General features: G+C 38.2%; 1 protein-coding gene across 1 annotated transcript in view; it reads right to left on the minus strand.

The window, feature by feature from the left end:
* Nucleotides 1-209: 209 nt before the first annotated feature.
* The window catches only part of MTHFD2L (methylenetetrahydrofolate dehydrogenase (NADP+ dependent) 2 like), a 137,184-nt gene continuing 114,273 nt past the window's right edge, over nt 210-23,120 (minus strand). The window contains exon 8 of the mRNA XM_082602905.1: nt 210-1,465. Coding sequence (XP_082459031.1) covers nt 1,353-1,465 — 113 coding nt within the window. The 3' untranslated portion in view covers nt 210-1,352. The remainder of the gene's footprint in view (nt 1,466-23,120) is intronic.

A 23,120-nucleotide genomic window follows, 5' to 3' on the forward strand; every position in this document is an offset into this window, starting at 1 on the left:
GAGGAACTTGTACATTTCCCCAGCATGCTCTGAAGAAACAGATAACAAATATATGAACAAAGAAACTTATAGATAGCTTAAAGAAAAAGAAGACAGGTATTCCTTTCCAAATTGGTTTTATTATACAGTTGAAATATTAATTACAAACATCTAGTCTATTTTCACACAAATGATCAAGAGTATACACTAATAAAGACATGTATTGGGTAAGAATCATTACTGGTACATAAACAGACTGGGATTTGGGCCTGAAAGCAATACAATTATATGCCCAGGGTAGTCTCAAAATAGCCTTCAACGGACAGTCACATGTTTTTTCTAATTTAAATTGTGTTAGAAACATGGCATCTACTTTGAGAACCAAATGCTATAAGAGAAGAAGGAAGAACTGTGAGTAACAAAGCAATAGATTTTTAGTCATATCCTAAGGCTTAGCTTGGGCACATTGTGTCATATTTTTCTATTAGATTTCTAGATTTGTGAACAAACATAACTCCTATTCTTTAATGAAGTCCTCAATCATATTATATTGTATTTTCCTGATATTTGTGGGAAAATACAACCTTAGTTTTGTTTTGTATATTTGTTTGGTTTTGGAGTTTCCATTATTCTTCAAGGAAGGTATTATCCAAATATTTTTCTAGAAGAACAAAGAAATTACATGTAAACCTAACACATTCTTATTGCATTTTTACTTGGCAAGTAGTAATTCACCATGTGAAATAATCAATACCTTTCCAAGTAGCACTGCATTTTTTGCCTTCCTTGCGTGTTTTTCTTTCCTCGAATGGAGCATCATTTCTCATTAGTATGCCTCGTAGGATGCATTTGGGAAGTATATAAGATCAAAATTTTATTTTTCATATTTTATCTTTCCTTTAGCAAATAAATTTTTTCATCATATGATATAGTACATAAAATATATAAAAATTGGCCATAATTATGGCAAAACCTAAATTACATTTTACAAGGGAGCTTATTTGTCTGACAAAATGTTTGTTGAAAACACACTATTTGTGATATTTGTGTCAAAAATATATGCATTTATTATGAGCCCTTTATTAGTTTTAACATTATGAACAAATATTAATCACAAAATAAACAATTGTTACCAAAGTTTTCATTGCAGTTGTTTTGTTTTCTTTTCCTAAAACTCAATATCCACTCAAAATATTCAGTAATTATTAGCAGGAAATGCATAAGATTGTGTGAATCATCTGATCCACAATGATTCCATCTGTGAAAAAATAAATACAATGTAGAAATAGCTTTGTAGTAAAATATAAAGGTTTTTGCCTTTTGTCAAATAGATACGTAGCATGACTTCAATTTGCTTTATTCTTTCATGTGATCTAGTAAATGATTTTTTTAGCTGCCAGAAGGGTGTTCTTGAGAAGCATTGCCACTGTCATGGGTCCCACGCCTCCTGGAACTGGAGTGATAAAGCTAGCCTTCTTCTTAACAGCTGATGGAGGAAACAGAAAGGATTCTTTATTTTTTATTTTTTCTGAGAATTGCATATTTTTAAACATACTGAACTGTTAAACCTGAAGCATTTTAAAAATTTAAGAGTTTATCTGAGGAAAAATGGAGTCTAATCGGGCAGTGCCAAACCTGAAGTATAGCTAGGAAAGCTTCCACCGACAGGAAAGACTTACAGAGAAAAGGTGGAAGCAAAGCAAGGAAATCATTGATTGGTTATAGCTTTAAGTCTAGTTGGCTGTTTGTGATTGGTTGTCCTTGGGTTTTGATTTTGTAACCTTGAGGCAAAATCTACAAGCCAGATTTTGGTTTGCTTACATAGGCAGCCAGGGCATTAGAGCCATCTCAGTCTAATGGCTCCCTTGTTTAATTAACAGAATACAGTGGATTTTTCTGCATTACACATATAACCCTAACATTCTCAAATCATTTTTAGAATGAAGTAGACTGTAACACACACACACACACACACACACACACACTCTTCTGTGTATGATATCTAATGTGTATAGAAAGAACACAATGAGGCCAACACTGTAGGATGAATCTCTACACAGCTCAGTTAGTTTTACATAATGAAAATCTATAACCCATGATTTATCCAACTACACGTATTTCCAGTTAAATACTTCTAAAATACATGATATTGGTCACAAAGGGGATACAGGGTATAGATAGTTCAGCACACATCATCCGTTAAATTAGAACAATCCTGTTATCAAAACAGCATCACGTATATGTGGATAATACATTCCACTGCAAGACTAATAAAAATCATTAAACATATTAAAATTAACTGAGCAAATACACATAGTCCTGTTCTAAGGTATGAATGAAGACTTCTTATTCAGTGAATATACTCAAAGAAAATGGCAGAGAATTTTCATCAAGTTTTATTTAAGAATGTTCTCACACCCACAATATTACAGGTGAATGGTTTCATGAATTGACCTACTGGTTTAGTGTTTCACCGTGTGAATAAGAACAATGAACTTTTCCCAGATAACTCTTTTAGTACAAAGTTAGCATAGACAATACTTCTTTAATGCATACTCTGACCTTATCAATCACTTGCTATTTAGATGTATTGCCTTTACAAATTTGCTCGTATATGCTTCTACATAAACGAAATCAGTAGATGTTCCCTAAATCTTAATTAAGCATTACTTTTGTTCAATTTATATTGCCTTCTTGAAATATGGTTTGTAAAATTTACATTTACCTTATTTTAAGTGTATTGGTATAATGCAATATTTTTTTAATAATAGGAAAAGAAAAGGAATAATATTCTTTTACTTGAAGGAAAGTCCAGATAAGCTTGAAGGCATCACACACACACAAAATCCAGCTAGTGTATATCACAAATCTTCTCATGGCATATCACAAAGAAAAGATAAGAATGCTATGATTTAGAAGGTAATATGTTAGTTTTCCAACATGTGCCTCTATACATGAAGCAGGCATGTCCTTTTCCCGCCATACTTCTATCCAATGTACTTTATGCTGTAGAAACACTAGGCTAGGTCAACAGCTATTTCATAAATAGCTACAAATTATCATTCCTTTCATCCTTTGCTCTCGTTATTCCTTCCACCTGGAATACGCTGCTACCTTATCCAAATAAGAAATTCCTTATTATTCTTTAAAAGCCAATAAAATGTTACCTGCCCTTGAAATTTAAAATCTAAAATCAATTTGTAGGAATGTGTCAGTGCTTTTGACTAGATACAAACAACATCAAAACAATTTAGTTCAAGTTAATTTACTGAAATTTTCAAACTACATATTTTTCATGATGGTGACAAACTGCATTTTTCATTTTCCAATAAGCTGACTTGATGGCATGAATAATGCCTTCCAGAACTTTTTCTATAGGATTAGAGAAGTAATGCCTTTAAAAATTTCAGCAGATCTCTAGAAGAAATGTACTATACTACTATTATTTATGCTGATAGTATGTAAAATCATATATTTGTAGAGTACTTTGAAATATTAATAAATAAAAATAGAATACTACTGAATAATATGGCAAATTAAGAATCAAGTACAAACTACATCTTCAATGGAAAATAAAATGGTTTATTTCACAATCAAAAGTTAGATAAAATTGGGAATCCATTCTGGGTATACAATAATTTTTTATATAATTTGGTTTTCAACTTTGAAAAATGAAGTGGCTTGGAATTAGGTATATATGGAAAAATAGTAATAATCATAGCCACTATCAGTTGACTACTTGCCAAGAACTTTATACACATCATTTTAATAATTAATATTTAATTATTATTTCATTTTAATAGCTGAAGAAAGTGTGGCTCACTGAAGTTAAAGTGACTTACCATTTTCTAATATGGTACAGACATTATTCACAGCTAGGTTTGAATCATTCTATGATTCCATAATTCTATCTCATCCCAATGCAACTGTATTACCATGACCTGAACAAGTTGAAAAGCCTCAAGAAGGGCTCATGTGCCCCAAATTAACTCAGTTTTCTCAAAGGGTTAAGAGGATATTTTGAAAAAAGAAACAAAGGGGGAGGGAAGTTCTAATATAGTAATTTTCCTACAATTTTACTGTGAGGACTCATAGTTCATTATCTTTGAATTATATCCAGCACTTCAAATTTCAGCTGGCTTAGCAGTGTGAGTTGCTTTCTTTTTTGGGTGAGATTCAGATCAGATAAAGCACTGATCTGGTATTATACCCTCCTCTTTCAAATTATGTTTTTCACAACATGCTTACTATTGCATTCTTTTGCTCAAAAAGTGAGGTTTGAGGTGCAGGAATAGGGAATGAGAATAAGCTGTTGCATGAAATAATACCTGCCCGATATTTGTAGCTCTGTGTCTGTAGTTTTGCACACTTTACTGTGGAAGCTAACACACATTTATCCTGTCCTGTCTATCACTTCATAGAATTAGACTATGTGATAGGTAATGGGTCTTTAACTGACCTGGGCGAGGACTTCTCTGGACATTCATAAGCATTTAGCTGCATCAACAGAGCCCTGTAAATTACTCACTAGGCAGAAGTTTATGACATTACTGTGAACACACCTGGTTATACAAATACTTGTTTCAAATATTTTTATCTTTGAAATAAACTGGACAGATGTGAAGATGAAGTTTGTACACAGTCATGAGAGGCAGATTGTGATGAATCTGATTTAAAAAATATAAGATCTCTATTCCTTTTAATTTGATTTTCATTAGGTTCTACATCTGAGAAAGAAATGTTAAATTTTTCTGCTGCTGGCTAGTGTTAATGTATTCTTTGTCTATTTACATAAGGACTAAGATATGGAAGTGACTTCTCAAGAGAGATGAGAAATTATCATTGGCCAGTACCAATGGATACAGATGCCAATGCTTAAAAGAAATTCTCTAGTCTAATGATTTTGCATAACTATTTCAAGGCTGTCTTAAGTGACATGTTTATGAAGTACCAGAAGTGGCTTATGAGCTAAACTCAGTCATGTGAGAAAGAGTTAAATTCAATACATGTTTGACGCTCTGAAGAGCATCTTCCCCAGTCATGTCCAAGAGATAGTTAACAAGCATTACATCACCAGAATAACTTCTCATTGGCTGGTCTTTCCCAAGGGCAGACAAGGGTTTGCACCTGTTTGTAGAAGATGATGCTATTAAAGATTAAACCCATTATGTGTGAGGAAAAGGTGTACTACATGCTCCATTGAAAACAATTACAGAAGAATTTTTAGGCAATAGTTTCATTCAGAAATTTATTTACTGTGAGGGAGTATGTGCGGGTTTTAAGGAAAATACTAACAATTCTGTATATATGAGAATCAGGTATTAGATCTTGATTGATATCAGTGCTTTCAAGAGAGGCTCATGAACAGGTATCTCAAAACGAGAGTTAGATTAAATTTCATAAAGTCAACATGAGTTTAGAGTTACTGAAACTGACAATGGAGGCAAGTAAAATAATCACCAAATCCTATTGTTACCTGTGTGGAACTTACTCTAGGGAATGAGATTTAGATGGAAATGACTTGATAATGTTTAAAGCAGTTACCTGAAAATAAGAATATTTTGAGGAAAGGTGACAATTATGATAATTTATCTGAATGACCTCTCTGTAAACTTTTGACCCTGCAAAGTATATTCTATAGATTTCCTTAAAAATAATGCTCTACCAGCCAGATTTAGACATTAGAGAGTGTATGTTCAGTTGTATAGAAAGGAAAGAAATTACCATTTAAAATCAGTCATTTTGGACACAAGATTTGCCTCTGTACATACTATTTTCTTTGACATATACTTCCTGCACTTCTCCATTTGATGAATACTTATTCTTCCTTTTCAGATCTGGCTAAATGTCACTTTCTTAGTGGTACTTGTTAGCTCCCCAGGCTGCGTTAACTGTTCATTCATTGATCCATGAAACTTAGAGTGATTTTCAGTTTGTAGTCATAGAGTATGTTGGAATCTCCTGAGAACTGTAGTCAAACTAGATATGCCCCCTCCCGCCACATGATTCCAGTACACACCACTGAGAATCACTGCTGAAATGAGAGATGTTTCTAACTGGTGGGGGTAGGGGGGAGTATTATACATATAAACAGTGTAGAGTAGATTTAAAACAAGGTCAAAATTCACTGCTTCAGTGAAGGCTACTTCACATGGTGGCCTCAGGTTTCCCAGTCAGGTCCCAGGCAAACCCCAGTGTGCAATACTTGAATGCCCCACTGGTCAAAGCAAGTCACATGGTCAAGCTCAAATTTAAAGACCTGGAATAGGAAGAATGGCAAAGTCACATTGCCAAGAGGATGTGCTTATGAGGACAGAAGATAGTATAGTCATTTTTTATAATCTAATATAATCGTCTCTTGGATTTCAGTCTCTACCTTATTAGCCATATAACCTGCTGCCAGATTTATTCTTTAAAACACAGATTAGGTCATTTCAGCTTATAAACATTTGATGAATCTTGACTGTCATGGCAATTAGGATCTTTTATGATATGGCCCTACATCCATGTTTGCATTATTTCCTAACCCTGGCATATTTTCCTAGCCTCATTATTCACTGTTCCCACACATGCTAAAAACTGCCGTGGATAAATTTACAGCAAAAGTTTCATGAGAGAGACAGCCATAGTCACTGTCCCTTTGAAATTACAGTCTAGTTGGGGGCTATATATTACAAATATAATTACCTAAGTAGTAATTGAGCTAAGGCTATGAAATATCCTACAAACAAAATGCTTCCTACAGTGTGAACGTGTTGGGAGGACCTAACTGAGCCTGAGCACATGTGGTGTATCTCTGCCAAGTCCAGAAATCAGAGGATGAACCAAACTTTTCCACGTGAAATGGAGAGGTGAGGAGTAGACAGTGTTCTTGGTCGGGGAACAATGTTTGTGATGAGGTGGAAATAACCTTTCCCCCAGGCAGAAAGTGGCGTGAACTCCTGGGAACACTGCAAGACGGGCAGCAGGGCTGACATGTAGAAGTGAAGAGTGCAGAAGATGACGTGAAAGGGTCTAGCTCGTGTAGAGCCCAGCAGACCATGCTAAAACTTTGGGGCATTTAACCTAAGAGCAATGGTTAAAGTATTTTTATGTTTATTTATTGAAGTATAGTTGATTTCCAATGTTGTATTAACTACTGCTATACAGCAATACAAAAGTGATTCAGTTATACATATATACATACTTAAAAAATATATATTCTTGGGGCTTCCCTGGTGGCGCAGTGGTTGGGAGTCTGCCTGCCAATGCAGGGGACGCGGGCTTGCGCCATGGCCTGGGAAGACCTCACATGCCGCGGAGCGACTGGGCCCGTGAGCCACAATTACTGAGCGTGCGCGTCTGGAGCCTGTGCTCCACAACAAGAGAGGCCGAGGTAGTGAGAGGCCCGCGCACCGCGATGAAGAGTGGCCCCCGCTCGCCGCAACTAGAGAAAGCCCTCGCACAGAAATGAAGACCCAACACAGCCATAAATAAATAAATAAATAAATAAATAAAATTCTTTTCTATTATGGTTTATCATAGGATATTGAATAGAGTTCTCTGTGCTTTACAGTAGGACCTTGTTGTTTATAAAGTATTTTTAGAATTTGGAAAAAAATATTCTGAGGCAGGATAAGTCAAATGGGGAAACTACCTATTCTGTGTACATTTTTCTAATGAGATCAGTTTATCATCTGGGACAGAAGGGAGAACACAAAAGTATCAATAGCAACATAAAGTGAGACGTGCTAAGATGGAAATAAATTCTGGTTCTTGTGGGAGCACCCCAAATCAAATGGGTGTCAAAGAAATATCTGTAAAGTGACAGAAAATCTTCAAGATTTTATGGATGTCTGAGGGGGTAAGAAAGAAGGAGAGAATGCAATGCAAACATCGGGAATAATAAAAGCAAAGGGGGCTTCCCTGGTGGCGCAGTGGTTGGGAGTCTGCCTGCTAATGCAGGGGACGCGGGTTTGAGCCCTGGTCTGGGAGGATCCCACATGCCGTGGAGCAACTAAGCCCATGAGCCACAACTACTGAGCCTGCGCGTCTGGAGCCTGTGCTCCGCAACAAGAGAGGCCGCGGTAGTGAGAGGACCGTGCACCGCGATGAAGAGTGGCCCCTGCTTGCCGCAACTGGAGAAAGCCCTCGCACAGAAACGAAGACCCAACACAGCAAAAATAAATAAATTAATTAATAAACTCCTACCCCCAACATCTTCTAAAATAAATAAATAAATAGATAGATAGATAGATAAAAATAAAAGCAAAGGAAATTTGGACTTGACAATGAAGCTGATGCAATGGAAGATCTCAAAGTTCATTATGACCGAAGCACATGGTGGAAACAGAGAGTAGAAAGAGATGAGGCTAGGAAGGTGGTCAGGGGCTGCATGACCCCAAAGTGAGGGGTCAGGAAACTTAGATTGGGTGATGGCAGCTGTAGTTACTGTGTTCAGGGTGAATGAGCTTTTTAAAAAAATATCTTTTGTGAATGAACCTAAGCATTTATATATTTAAGAATAACCAGTTTTGCAAGATGAGAAATTGGAGAGAAAAATGTATGCTACTAAATAATTTTCAGAAGAAAATTTAAAGGAGAAATTCATGTTGTATTTTCATAAAGTTTCAGGTTCTTGAATACTATTAAATTATCATTCAAGAAATCCTTTTTCAGCCTGGAAGATATATCTAATCTGCTGTGCTCCCTTTTCTCCACTATAGAGACTACTTTTTATCATGTTATTGGCTTCAGATTTCTAGAGGGAAGAATTAACACAGGTTTCGCTTGACATAATTTCCAACATTTCTTACTTGAAGTCAACCATCTTTCAATGTCATGATAAGAAGAATAGGTATGGAGCAGAAGATATTCATGTTTAAAATTTGAGGTGATGAGAGGGATGATGAAAGAAACTAGGTGTTCAGTTTATGTGTGTGCCTCAAAAAAATCCAGGGGTGACACAAGGTGTGGAAATATTACTAATAAAGGCTACTTATAACAACATAAGGGACATTAAAATGCCTTTTAACAATTAAGTTAGGAATAAAGGAATAAGTATGTGATCATTAACCTTTTGGCACCAGCAACCCATGCTTCACCACAGGGTGTCTCTGGCGTGTGTGTTCTGTGTCATTTCCTCTGGAAAATTTATGTTCCCAGGTTCCCAGGTCCTGAGCTTAATAACTCTCATCTAAAATACTTTGTTAGGAAGACTCACTAATTCTTAGGCAGACAGTGAATTTCTGCTACAGTACATTATATACTACTCCAAAGTTCCCAAATAATGGAATCTCCATATATACCTAAACAGAATTTAATTTTGCTAATACAGTTTGGAAATTGTATATTCTGGCAAAGTCAAAGAATATATTTGTGTTTTATAAATCTATTTTTGGGTGGAAGAGGAGGAATTGATATCTCAAGTTCCTGTAGTATTGTTTTATTTCCCTTTATATTTTGTCCAATTCTCTCTCTTTCAAGGAAGTACTCTATAGCCCATGTCAGATTTCCAACAATGCTACAACTAATTTTTAAAACCAACCCCCTTCTCCAAAAGGAAAAAGGGGTGATTCCTTATCTGTGGCAACTGAGCAGCAGAAGAAAAACTCCTCATTCCTTTCATATGAATTTCAGCCTCCTCCTATACATGTCCAATTGCCTAAATTAAATGCTTGGAGATTTCCCCTTGCTTCTAAATGCAGTCCATTTAGGCATGACGTCTCAAACATATCCACTGTAATGAAGGAGAGACACGCTTCAGGAAAATGAAGTGCATGAATAACAACCAGAAAAACCTGACTGGCATAAGACTGGAGAAATAGTATGACTCAGGAGATAGTATGGAAAACACTCTACTTTCTCATATGGTTGATTAAAAAATGGCACTTGAGAGCATGATGAGCTAGACAGAGTAAAGGGCTCCTTGAGAAGTGAATGGCTCGCCACTGAATTTTTGCAAGGCAGCGAGGAATCAGGTGCCCCAGAGACAATTTGCTATGCTTTCTCTTGCAATTACCTAGCTGCCTGATTCTTGGGGTTTCTACAAGGCTTTTGTTTTTTTTACATATATTAAGATATTCATTATCATGGCACCCAGTTGGGTATTAATGGGACAGACAGGATTAAAGCTCTACTGGGGAAAAGAATATGAGACTCTGGTCACATTTCTATAAGTTGTACTTACAAAGACTTCCTTCACCTGTTTACTGTATTACCTGAATGGGTAAGGTGGCTAAGCCTTTTCTTTCTTTTTTGTTTTTGCTTTAGTTACTTTTCTCCTTATGTTAAACCAAATCTATGTATATCCAGCTACTGTATCATAGATATGAATATCCAAAACTGCCACTCATACAACTCGGAAGGCTTTCAATTGAGCCAAATAGCAAATCAATCACCCGATGAAATTTTGAAATTGTTTTCTACAAACTCTGTCTATGACCCACCAGAGGAACCTCCTTTCTGACCATGAATGGTATCAGCCATCATTGCCAGTTTCTATTTTGGTGGGCAGGAGTAGGGAATCACTGCTAGGATATTTCTAGTACTCTATCAACATGACTAAAAATATCTTCCTTTCATGACTTCCTTTACAAAAAATTATCATTTACTCCTGTCATTCTCCCTAATCCTTTTACTTTCCTACCCAATCCTTTTCCTCAAGCTTCTGAACATTTGTACAATAGAGTGGCAAATCTGTACACTTGATAGGCTATTTGGAGTCTTCTCAAAATCTCTTGGCAGGGTCTTGATCCCAGTAGTCTGTCATGATCAACCCAAGACACTAGGAGATAAAATTTCCCTTCCATAGATATTTTTATTTTTAAAAGGTCCTGAGAAACAACTCCAAAAAAAAAAAATCTCATCCTTCAGTATAAAAGAAGAAGAAAGACTTGCAGAGGCATCAGGCACTTCTCCTGTTCTGGTAGATGGCCTTTTTGTGCTTCAACTTTCACTCTTCTCTATAAAGATAGATCATTCAATGTCAAATACATTCTACTAAAAAGTATGTCTCTAAAGGTTGACCTGATTTCAAAGACATAGACTTCACAGTAAGCATCTTGTCCATGTTGTAAGTAACAAGGTGGCAGTTGGCTCACTGGTAGGGGTTTCATAGTGACCATCAGTGGTTCTACCTGCTTTCTGAAATGACATATGTAGCACTATCACCACAGTATTAGTAATAGTCTAACAGAGGCTTTTGCCAATTTCCATCAGCTTTTAAAAAAATGACTGGAAGAGATCACCTCTGGGCTACAGTGTTAGATCTTCTTTTATACTATAGCTGAACTTTTGAGCTACCTTGTAATCATTTACCACAAAAAGTTGATATTTTGAGTTGGACTGATCAACCATATTGTTATTGACTGAATATTTATGTTCCTCAAAATTCATATGTTGAAATCCTACCCTCCAGTGTGATGGTATTAGGAGGTGGGGCCTTTGGGAGATGATTAGGGGTCATGAGGGTTCCAACCTCATGAATGGAATTAATACTCTTAAAAAAAAAAGACCCCAGAGAACTCTCTTGCTTTTTGTGCCATGTGAAGATACAATGAGAAATTAGCTGTCTGTAATTCAGAAGGGTTCTCACCAGAACCTGACTATGATGGCACTCTGATCTTGGACTTCCAGTGTCCAGAAGTGTAAGAAATAAATGCTTGTTGGTTATGCCACCCAATCTATAGTAATTTGTTATAGCAGCCCAAACTGACTAAGACACATATCATCAAATTAAAATGATTAACACGGAAGCTGAGTTGGTAGAGAGCCAGTCTAATTCTGGTTCTTTACAATGTCATCACAGATTAATAGTTCTCTAAAAGTGATATCATTCCAAAATAGTCTTATTTCCTTAGAAACTGGTAACACATGCTCTTACTTTCCCATCTTGTAGAACAGCGGTCCCCAATCTTTTTGGCACCAGGGACCGGTTTTGTGGAAGACAATTTTTCCGCAGGGTGGGGGGTGTGTGGGGGGGTGGGGAATGGTTCAGGTGGTAATGGGGGTGATGATTCAGGTGGTAATATGAGCAATGGGGAGTGATGGGGAGCGGCAGATGAAGCTTCACTCCCCCGCCCACCGCTCACCTCCTGCTGAGAGGCCCGGTTCCTAACAGGTCGGAGGACTGCTACCAGTCCACAGCCCAGGGGTTGGGACCCCTGTTGTAGAACACACATTTGGAATAAGTAGTACACAAACCACTTCCAAAAGAAGCTTACTTTGACATATAATCTAGAGAATATAAGTTCCGTGAGAGCAGGGACTTTGTCTCTCTGTGCATGGCTATATCCCTAGTACCTGGAAGGTGTGTTGAGTGAGAAATATGTGCTGAGCAAATCAATGTATGACTCAATGGATGTATCACTACTGAACCTGGGTTTCTGTAGATTAATAATGTGTTGGATGCCATCTTGAGTGGGAGATTTTGTTCCCATTAGGGCAACTATAAGGAATTGTTTCTGTAATGTAAGAGTGACATAAGAGATTTATAAGTATCGAGGATGATCATACAAATGACCAATGATATGACTAAGAAGGCTGAGAACTGGTATGGGATTGAGAGACAAAAGAAATGTAGGACAAGAAGCTTACGTTACAGAGGCATACAATTTAGTAGGGAACAACTAAATAAAAGTGCAAGGTAGTATAGGATTAAGAGCAAAAAGAATAGAGGCAGACTGAGATCTGCTACAGGAGTTTGGAGAAGATGTAATAAGCATGAGTACTTTAAAGTTATTCATATGACTGCTGGGTGAAAACATACCTGATCAGAAGAGAGCTGAGGCCAGAAAAGTAATGAGGAGCTGGGTGGTAATTGAAATGTGAAGTTACATATTTCCGGACTAGTACTCTAGTGAAGGGGTCCCCAATCCCTGGGCTCCAGACCGGTCCCTGGCCTGTTAGGAACCAGGCCGCATAGAATGAGGTGAGTGGTGGGCGAGTGAGCAAAGCTTCATCTGCCGCTCCCCATCGCTCCCCATCGCTCGAGTTACCACCTGAACCATCTTCCTCCCTTTTCCATGGAAAAACTGTCTTCCACGAAACTGGAACTGGTCCCTGGTGCCAAAAAAGTTGGGGACTGCTGCTCTAGTGGGAATGGAGAGAAAGGCTGAACAATGTGCATGTACACAAACACAAACATACAGTTTTCTGCCAGGTATTATGCTCAGCAAGTCACATACATTAGCTCAGGTGAGGTGATTATTTCATTTAATCTTCATAACAACTCTATAAGATAGGTATTATTTAGCTCAGTTTTTCAGATGATAAAATCAAGTCTCAGAGAGGTGAAGTGATTTGCCAAGATCATAATTGTTTTAAGCAACAGAGCTAGAATTCAAACCTAAATCACCCTAACTCTAAATCATAATCTTTTATGAAAGGTTGTATATAATATAAAAACAGCATGGAGTAAAAGGTAACTCTCAGGTTTTGAATGTACAGCACTATGCATAAATAAGACATCTGCAAGCAACTGTAGTAAAAGAAGAGAAAATACAGACAAAAAGCTGCTTTAAAAGCACTCTGGGAGTTTTATACTAGTTTCCTTTATAGTAGTTTCTCAGAAGAATGGTACCTTCTATGTAATTCTAGATTCTCTTCTGTTCTCATATTTTGACTACTGGGTTGGAATTTTGAGGAATAATTCTGACCAGATGGAGTCCCAGATTATAGGGTTCTTTTTGCTCTAGGAGAGATTTATCCAGTGGAGATTCTTTTGAAGAAATCATAGTAAAGCTACAGCTATTTGGGGCCAAATCATGATTATTTAGAATATCATACTTTCCTCATTCAACAATGTTGGACCTATTACTGAGTACATAAGGGCTTTTGTAATTTTTCCTCCTTGCCTTTGATCTGCTGTTCCCTCCACATGTAAAGAGCCCCTTTTTCTTCTCCCACTTTCTGCCCTATATACACATAAATAGATGAAATTCATTGATCCTTTCAGACTAATCTCAAAAGGATTCTAGAACAGGTACCTTCACTCTTGCCTATTTGAAAACTCTTAGAGTCATAAATCATTCTCCTCTTGCTTTTACATCTAATCATTTAGCCAACCATTCTAACTCTCCTTTTAAATTTTATCTACCATCTAACTACCTCTTAGTACTTTCACCCATTACCACCCTGGGCCACACCCCATCTTGGATAATTTCTTATCTGGATAATTACAGTGGGCTCTTAACAGGTACCCAATTTACATCCTCACCTCTCTAAGGTCTATTTGCCATTCAGAAAGCCAGGGTTATCCTGGTAAAATGCAAAAATACCATGTCTTTGGCCTGAATCCTCCAATGGCTTTCCATTGCACTTAGAGTAAAATTCAAATTCCTTTCCATGGTCTGTAAGGCCGGTCATGATGTCGCACCCCTACTGCTACCTCGTTGAGTTTACATCCGAGCATTCTTCCCCCTATTTATTCTGTCCCAGTTACAGTGGCCTTCTTCAGCTTATCAAAACCAGCAGCCACACTGCACCTCAAAGTTTTTACACATGCTGTTCCATGTGTCTGGACTGTTCCTCCCCCATATATCCACATGGCTTTCTCCCTCACTTTGTTCAGGTCAGCAGTTAGCTTTCTCTGACCACCCTTTCTAAACAACCTCACTCCATAAATCTATAGCCCCCCTTTTCTTGTTTTATTTTTGTAACATTAAATACTGCCTAATATAGTATATGTATATATTTGTTTATTATCTGTCTTCTCCAACCAGAAGGTAAGCTACTTTTGGGGAAGGACTTGGCTTATTTCTGTCACTGTTGCGTCCCAAGTGCCTATGACAATGCCTGACATGTAGCATCTCCCACCCCCTCCTGCATCCCATCCCACAGTTCCTCTCTGGCCTCCAGGAATTCCTGAGAGGACCCTGAGCAGCCCCTCCTCTTCCCACTGTCCTCCTCAGCATTTTTTAGAAAGGGTTATTGTGAGGGGCCAGAGAACCCCTAGGCCTCTACTGTGCAGGGAATTGTGGGCCAGAGAGAAATCACTGCCAGGGGTGGGCTCAGCTGTTGTTTCCCCTTCAAGGCTGGACGTGTCTCGTCCCTGGGGCAGTTTAAGAAACGAGTGGGTTATAGGCCTGGAGTGGATGGACAGACCAGCTCAAGGTTTGGCCTTCTCTTTCTTCTTACTTTCCCAGGGTGGCTGGGCTAGATGCCCCCTTTTCCCTCCCTCTCTAGGACCAACCACTCCTCATCCACAAATCCCTCCCTGAGTTCAAGCACAGACTCCATCATGAAAACTGTTTTCCTTGGTAGCTTAGTGAGCTGGTGCTGGTCCTGCCTCCCTGTGCAGCTAACCCAGCCGCAGGAGGGCACTTGGCCCCACTGCCTTCCCAGACTGTCCACAGGAGGGTGCCCAGCAGGGTAGCACACAGGGCCCCAAAGGAGGATCTGAAGGGCGAGCAGGGCACTGAGGAGCAGAAGCCCAGGTATGAGAGTCCCTGTCCCCATCCCTGCCTGCACTGTGTCTCAGGCCGAACCTAAGATCCTGCATGCCATGTTCTTTTAAAAAAAAAATGTATTGAGATATAATTGACATTGTGTAAGTTTACTGTGTACAAACCTGTTAATTTGATACATTTATATATTGCAATATGATTACCACTGTTAGTTAACACCTTTATCATGTCACAGAATTATAATTTCTTTTTTGTGGTGAGAACAACTGGTCTTTTAGCAAGTTTGAAGTTTATAATATAGTATTGTTGACTATATCATTATGCTGTGCATTAGACCTTCAGAACTTATTTATCTTCTAGTTGCAAGTTTGTATCCTTTAACATCTCCCCAATTCTCCCACCCAGCCCCTAGTAACCACCATCCAACTCTGTTTCTATGAGTTCAGCTTTTTAGATTCCACATATAAGTGAGAGCATAGAGTATTTTTCTTTCTCTGTCTGGCTTATCTCACTAGCATAATGCCTTCAAGATCTATCCATGTTGTTGCAAATGGCAGGATTTCCTTCTTTCTCATGGTTATATAATATTCCATTGTATATATATCACATCTTGTTTATCCATTCATCTATTAAGGGACAGAGGTTATTTCCATATCTTTTGTGAATAAAACCGCAATAAACATGACATATCTTTTTGATATCCTATTTTCATTTCCTTTGGATATATACCAGAAGTGGGATTGCTCATAAAATCAACATACAGAAATCAGTTATGTTTCTATACAACAATGAAATATCTTTTTTTTTTTTTTTTTTTTTTTTTGCTGTATGCGGGCCTCTCACTGCTGTGGCCTCTCCCGTTGCGGAGCACAGGCTCCGGACACACAGGCTCCGCGGCCATGGCTCGCGGGCCCAGCCGCTCCGCGGCATGTGGGATCTTCCGGGATCAGGGCACAAACCCGTGTCCCCTGCATCGGCAGGCGGACTCTCAACCACTGCGCCACCAGGGAAGCCCTACAATGAAATATCTTAAAATGAAATAATGAAACTATCTTGCTCACAATAGCTTCATAAATCAATAAAATACTTAGGAATAAACTTAACCAAGGAAATGAAAGATCTGTACAATGAAAACTGCAAGACTTTGAGGAAAGAAATTGAAGAAGACACAAATAAACAGAAAGATATTCCATGTTCATGGATTGGAGGAATTAATATTTTTTAAATGTTCATACTACCCAAAGCCATTTATATATTTGGTTCAATCTCTACCAAAATTTCAATGGCATTTTTCACATAAATAGAAAAAAAAAATCCTAAAATATGTATGAAAACACAGAAGACCCTGAATAGCTAAAGCAGTGCTGAGAACAAAGATGGGGGCATCACACTCCCTGACTTCACACTATATTACAAAGCTACAGTAATGAAAGCAGTACCATGCCAGCATAAAAACAGACACACAGACCAATGGAAGAGAATTGAGAACTCGGAAATAAACCCCACATACAGGGTCAACTAATATTTGACAAGGGAGACAAGAATACTCAATGGGAAAAGGATAGTCTCTTCAACAAACAATGCTAGGAAAACGGGATAACCACATGAAGAAAAATGAATTGGAGCCCTTTCTCACAGCACTCACAAAAATTAACTTGAAATGGATTAAAGTCTATTTAAGACCTGATACCATAAAACTCCCAGAAGAAAACATAGGGAAGAAGCTCCTTAACATTGGTCTTAGCAAGAATTTTTTGGATATGACACCAAAGCACAAGCAACAAAAGTAAAAATCAACAAGTGGGACAACATTAAACTAAAAACCTCTAGTACAGAAAAAGTAACAACAAAATGAAAAGGCAACTTACAGAATAGGAGAAAATATTTTCAAACCACATATTGGATATGGGATTAATAACCAAAATATATAAAGAACTCATACAACTCAGTGGCAAAAAAACCCCCAAACAACCCAATTAAAACAATGGGCCAAGGAACTGAATGGATATTTTCCCAAAGAAAACATACAAGTGGCCAATGGTACATGAAACATTGCTGAACATCACTAATCATCAGTGAAATGCAAATTAAAACCATAGTGAGATACCACCTCACACTTGTTAGAATGGCTACTATCAAAAAAAAAGAAGTAAGTTTTAGCAAAGATCTGGAGAAAAGGGAACATGTGCACTGTTAGTGAGAATGTAAATTGGTACAACCACTGTTGAAAACAGGATGGATTTCCTCAAAAAATTAAAAATAGATCCAGCAGTCCCACTTCTGGGTATATATGCACAGGCTGTGTTCTAACAGCAGGTATCTCACCTTGCCTGGCTGGGCATATGCAAAAAATCTTAACACTTGAACCAGGAGAAACATGGGTCTTTGGGACCCTGTGCAGCCCTGGGCCCCAGGAACAGTAGCCAAGAGCTTTCTCATAGGCTTTTCCCCAGGTCCTACAAGTATGACCCAGGCCTTCTTGACTCAGGCTGCCTTAAAGTACCATTGTCCCCATGACTGGGGTCTCTGTAGGCTGTGCCCAGGCCTGGCCCTTGGTCTTCAGAAGAGCCTCATGGCAATGGCAATAGCTCCATCTCCCGAGGCCGGGGGCCCTGAGTCTCAGTCAGACCCCTACACTGTGGCCCCCTGCCCACCTCTTGGCTGACATGGCCCAATTCAGCCTTGGCTAACCTACTCTCTGTTGCTATCCCATTTATCTGGTGTCCCAGCTTTACCCTTAACCTGGCCTGGGACACTCTGGGAGCCCTTTCTCAGTTTGTGTGCCACTGTGAGACCAGCAGGGGCAGAGGGAAGCTTGTGGACCTGAGCCAGCTGGCTTTCCTCCCAGCATACCACCCTGAAGGCCTCCTGCTCTCCTGCCACATCTCACTGTGTAGGTTTCTCTTTCTTACCAGTCAAAATAAGTAGTAAGTCATGGGCCTTTCCTTCTCAGGACATGTTGCAGATGGTCCCTGGGCCAAGGAGTGTCTCCTGACCTGCTCCCTTTGTTATTTTTCTACTTCTGGACATACTGCATGACATACACTTCAATAAAAAGTATAGCCTAGTGAATTAGAAGGGCTACTGAAAACATCAGTAATAATCAAGAGCCTGAAAGTAAGGTCAGTAAAGGTGGAGTTACAAAAAATGGAAGCCCCAAAAGGTCTTGATACAATTTTTGACATTGCATGAAGTAGTCAAAAAGTGTCTAGTCTCTGCCAATGATTGAATAATAAAAATGAGTGTAACTAGTTAGAACCAGATAGTTTGATGAGGCTATACTGACTATGCAAATTCTATTGCAAATCTACATATCCTTTACCTACAGAGAGATCAGAGTTAATCCTGTAAAAACTGAGTCAAGACATAACTTCGCTGACACTAGGCATCCACTAACCCCCTAGGGAAAAACAAAGCAGCTCATGCTTTGAAACTGACTAAAAAGTAAGCAGACAATGATGAGATTGTCCTTGAGGTTTTCATAACAGAATGAATTTAGGATAGACTGAATGGTATATGGATGCTGGATGAAGAGATCTTTTTTTTCCCAAGTAAGAGATTGGTCTTCAAGTTCTTATATACAGAATGGATTGTTATTCACCCAATATGGTGCCCATCTAGAGACTATAAATTCCACATCTTTTTTACTCCCACATAGGAGTAGCCATGACCTATGTTTAGGTCAATAGGATGCTAGCAGAAATGATTCGTGCACCTTCCAGTTCAATTTTCTCAAAAGTGAAGTCACTTGCCTTCGTCTCTCTTTCACCTCCATGGAAGGAACCATGGATGAGGAGGCAATTCAATTGTGTGGATAACAATGCTCAAGTGGAATAGTGTTACAGGCTGAATGGTGTCCCCCCAAAATTCATACGTTGAAGTCAACCTCAGTATCTCAGAATGTCACTGTATTTGGAGAGAGGGTCTTTCAAGAGGTAATTAAGTTAAAACAAGGCCATTGGTGTAGGCCTTCATCCAATATGACTGGTGTCCTTAGAAGAAAGGAAATTTGGACATAGGCATGTACAGAAGGAAGATGATGTGAAGATACAGGGAGAAGATGACCACCTATAAGCCAAGGAGAGGGGCATTAGAAGAAATAACCCTGGCCACACCTTGATTTCTGACTTCTAGCCTCCAGAATTATGTGAAATAAATTTCTGTTGTTTAAGCCACGCAGTCTGTGGTACTTACTTACGGCAGTTCTGTCAAACTAATATAAAAAGTAAGATGGATGAAACCAGTATCCCTGAATGAAGCAGAGCTGATTGTCTGCCTAACTCTGGACTTTTATGAGAGTGAACTAAACTATTCTGTTGAGTTCATGTATTTTGGTGTCCCTTTGCTATAGCAGCTTAAGCTATACTCTAGTATAATACTTAGAGGGGGAAAAAAGGGAAACAAGCATTTAACAAGAGAGAAGGAGTGAGGCAAACCATCATATATTCACTGGACATAACCAGGAACTAGGACCTCAGCATGGAAAATGACTGATAAAAATTTAAGTGCATAAGTCATATAGTTCTCAAAGTATGTAAAATATGCATACACAAAGTCTAGAAGCAACTGTAGTTATAAAAAAAACAACTATTGGTTGTGTTAGAGATTAGACACATAAAATGTGGCTTCTTTATTCTGATAATTTAAATCAGTTCCATTAACAATATATGTACGTTTAGACTTACCTCTATAATTTCTATTTACTATCCTATAAGTTTAAGTCAGCAAAGAGAATCATGCTTAGACATTAACCCCGCCGATTCTGATTCTGAGAAAAGTGCTACACACTGTCCCTCCTTCCCATCTCTTTGCTTTCTTCTCACCAGTTCTTCCCAGCATTGTCTTACTCCCTGCTTTCTTACAGACCAGTAAGTGGAGCAGAGTGGTCAGGGATGGAAGAATTGAAGACAAGGAGGAGAGATGGGCAGAAATACAGAGCAGACATTTCACTTCCTTTCATTCCACCTCAATCCCTGCAGAATTCATCACAAGACTGAAGCAAAGCTATTGGAGCTTCCAAAAATTATAGACATATCTGTGTGTTATCTACAAGGTGTAAATGAGGCATATGAATGTTCACCAGTGTGAACAAGCTTAGCTGAAGTAACAGCATAGGAAGTAATTAATTAGATTGTTCAGCTGACCAAATCCATTCAGTGAATGGCTGTTATAAAAGCATCGTAATTATGTGCTTCTAAGTCCTGGCCCATAGACTGTTTTCCAGCTCATTATTCAGAAGAAGCAGTTTACACCTCATACCACATCATCTCTTATTTCTGTTTCATGAGAATACAGCCTTCTTTGTTAGGAATGTATGAATTTCCTTTCAAAGCTACCAATAGAAAATGATTAAAAGAAATTCCAAGTGAAAGTGGGTATGCCACATTGTTTTGTTTTAAATCTATATTAGCAAATGTAAGGTTTTCAGAAGGTTATTTATTTTATGATTGCTTGTAATGAAAAACAATTTTTCGACATACACAGTAATTTTATCACTGATGTTTTAAAATACCGTTTCTTCTTGTAATGTCTTAAATTGAAGGGGGGAGGCATGTTCAAGTAATTGAAAGGTAGCAGTAAGCACCTGTCAGATGCTGGAAGCAATGATGAGCTATCTTGAGTTCTATAACTGAGGATCAATACAAAACAAAATAGCACTTTAGTAATAACTTTAAGGCTTTATTAATTCCTCAAAGCACCCAGAGAGGAATGGTGTTGCACAGAGGCCTAACTTGGATCTATTTTGAGAAAAAGCACTAGTGTGGATTTCCTAGAAAAGGTGCTAAGCAAACAATGCCTCCAACACTGCATAACCTCCATGGGTAGTAATACTGAGAAACTGTAATCAAACACAGTTGAATAATCGTGTAGTAGAGGTGATTATGACAGTGGATATGAATTTGAACTATATGACCACTAATTTCATGAATTTTATTGAACATAGAGATAAATGCAGGGAGGGCTCACTTTTTACAGTAATGTAAGAGCATAAAAATGACTGTGCAAGCTGAAACAGTGCAAAGTAATCTTAATAATCAATGGGAGGATATTACATTTGCTCAACGACCTTTAAAATTTTTTGTCAAAACACTAAAAACTCTTTTACTGTGGTTTACAAATGTGTAGAGAATTGAAAATAATAGTAAAACCAGTATTTATTATACCATAATTTAAACATTAGAAACATTGAGAATCAAAGTGTTTTCTTTATTTGTAAAAATCGTATGAAGAGTAGTTTGAATACTGCTTTTCTTCCCCTGGTCGTATACCTTATAACACAGAGGTAGTATCTCTTTTATGACTTGATGAATTGTCAGATTCCTTTCTAAGTTTGGATTCACTTCCAACATTTTGTCTTTGCCCTTTCTTATGTCATGAAATATCTCTGAGAGTTCCTTTAATGTAGAGTTTTATGCCAGTGTCACTTCCTCTGGGACACTGTCATCCTTTCAGTAACAACCACTTTCCTCATTTATGTCGATAAGTTCGTCTGGCTGTATATCTGGAGTCTCAAATGGCAAACAGTGGCACTGTCAACATCCCATGGTCAGCTATTTCAAATTTCACTTTCAGAATTATCACTTTTCATTTCTTTGCTGGCAATTCTCTCTTTGCGTGATCTATTTTTGCAAAATGTTATGTGGTTTATCACTGAGAAACAAAGAGTCAACAGAACTACACACTTTGCTGTCTGAACTGAATAACAGATGTGCCATGACCAATCGCCCACAGACTTTGAAAGAATTGGTATAATTGGTCACAGATCATGATGCACATTTGTTACTGACATAATGATTTGTGCCCCGAAGAGCTAGCAGAGAAGTTTGCACTTGATGCAATTACTAACTAAAATTCAAATCAGTCTATTGGGGGACTGGTGTTATTTAGCTAATCCGTGGTAATTGAAATTTGTGTATATCAGAACCATGCAAAGTGAGGACTGTTGTACACCAATACTGTTGTTTAGGCACTTTAAAACCTGCTATTATACATAAGGTGGGTGGGGGATAAAAGAAATAATTCAACGTCCTGAAAGGAAAGTATTAACCAAGTGAAGTATAGGACAGTCGAAATAATAGAGGGTAAAAATGATGAGTGCCTACAAACCCACGGTGCCCCCCGTGCTATGTCCTCTCAGGCAAGATGCCCAGGCTTTGTGTGCCTCCGCAAAATGCAGCATAATAACTGTCAACTGAAAAAATAAATAAATAACGTGAGAGTTGCCAGTTAAGTTTTATTTGGAGCAAAATGAGGACTATAGCCCAGGAGACAGAATTTTGGAAAGTTCTGAGAAACTGATCTAAAGAGGTAGGGGGCGAAGGTCCGTGATTCTGGTGAAGGGGGAGTACATGCAATCAAGTACATATTTTTTGCAGAAGGTTGCTGCTAGTCTCGTGAAGGTTACTGCTAGTCGTGAGCAGGCATCACCATGAAGGATTTTAGTGCTTCTCTAGATACGAGGAGATGCAAGAATTGGGCTCATAAAATCTCCTGCAAATCTCCATCTGAAGACCTGTCCTGCCAGTTTTTCCCAGAGTACAGAGGGCCTCTTTCCTGACCTCCACCCTGAACTCCTCTCAGGGGGTGTTGAAGGTCAGCAACTGCAGCAGCTCTTGATTTAATCCTTGTAGAGGCAGATGGCAAGTGCCAATTTGTAGTTGGCATAACAATACCTATCTTATAGGGTTATCATAATAACTGAATCAAAATTAAACAATTATAGGGTTATCATATGTAAAATGATAGGGTTATCAT

The sequence above is a fragment of the Mesoplodon mirus genome, assembly GCF_964341445.2.
Source record: "Mesoplodon mirus genome assembly, chromosome: 2".
NCBI lineage: Eukaryota > Metazoa > Chordata > Mammalia > Artiodactyla > Ziphiidae > Mesoplodon > Mesoplodon mirus.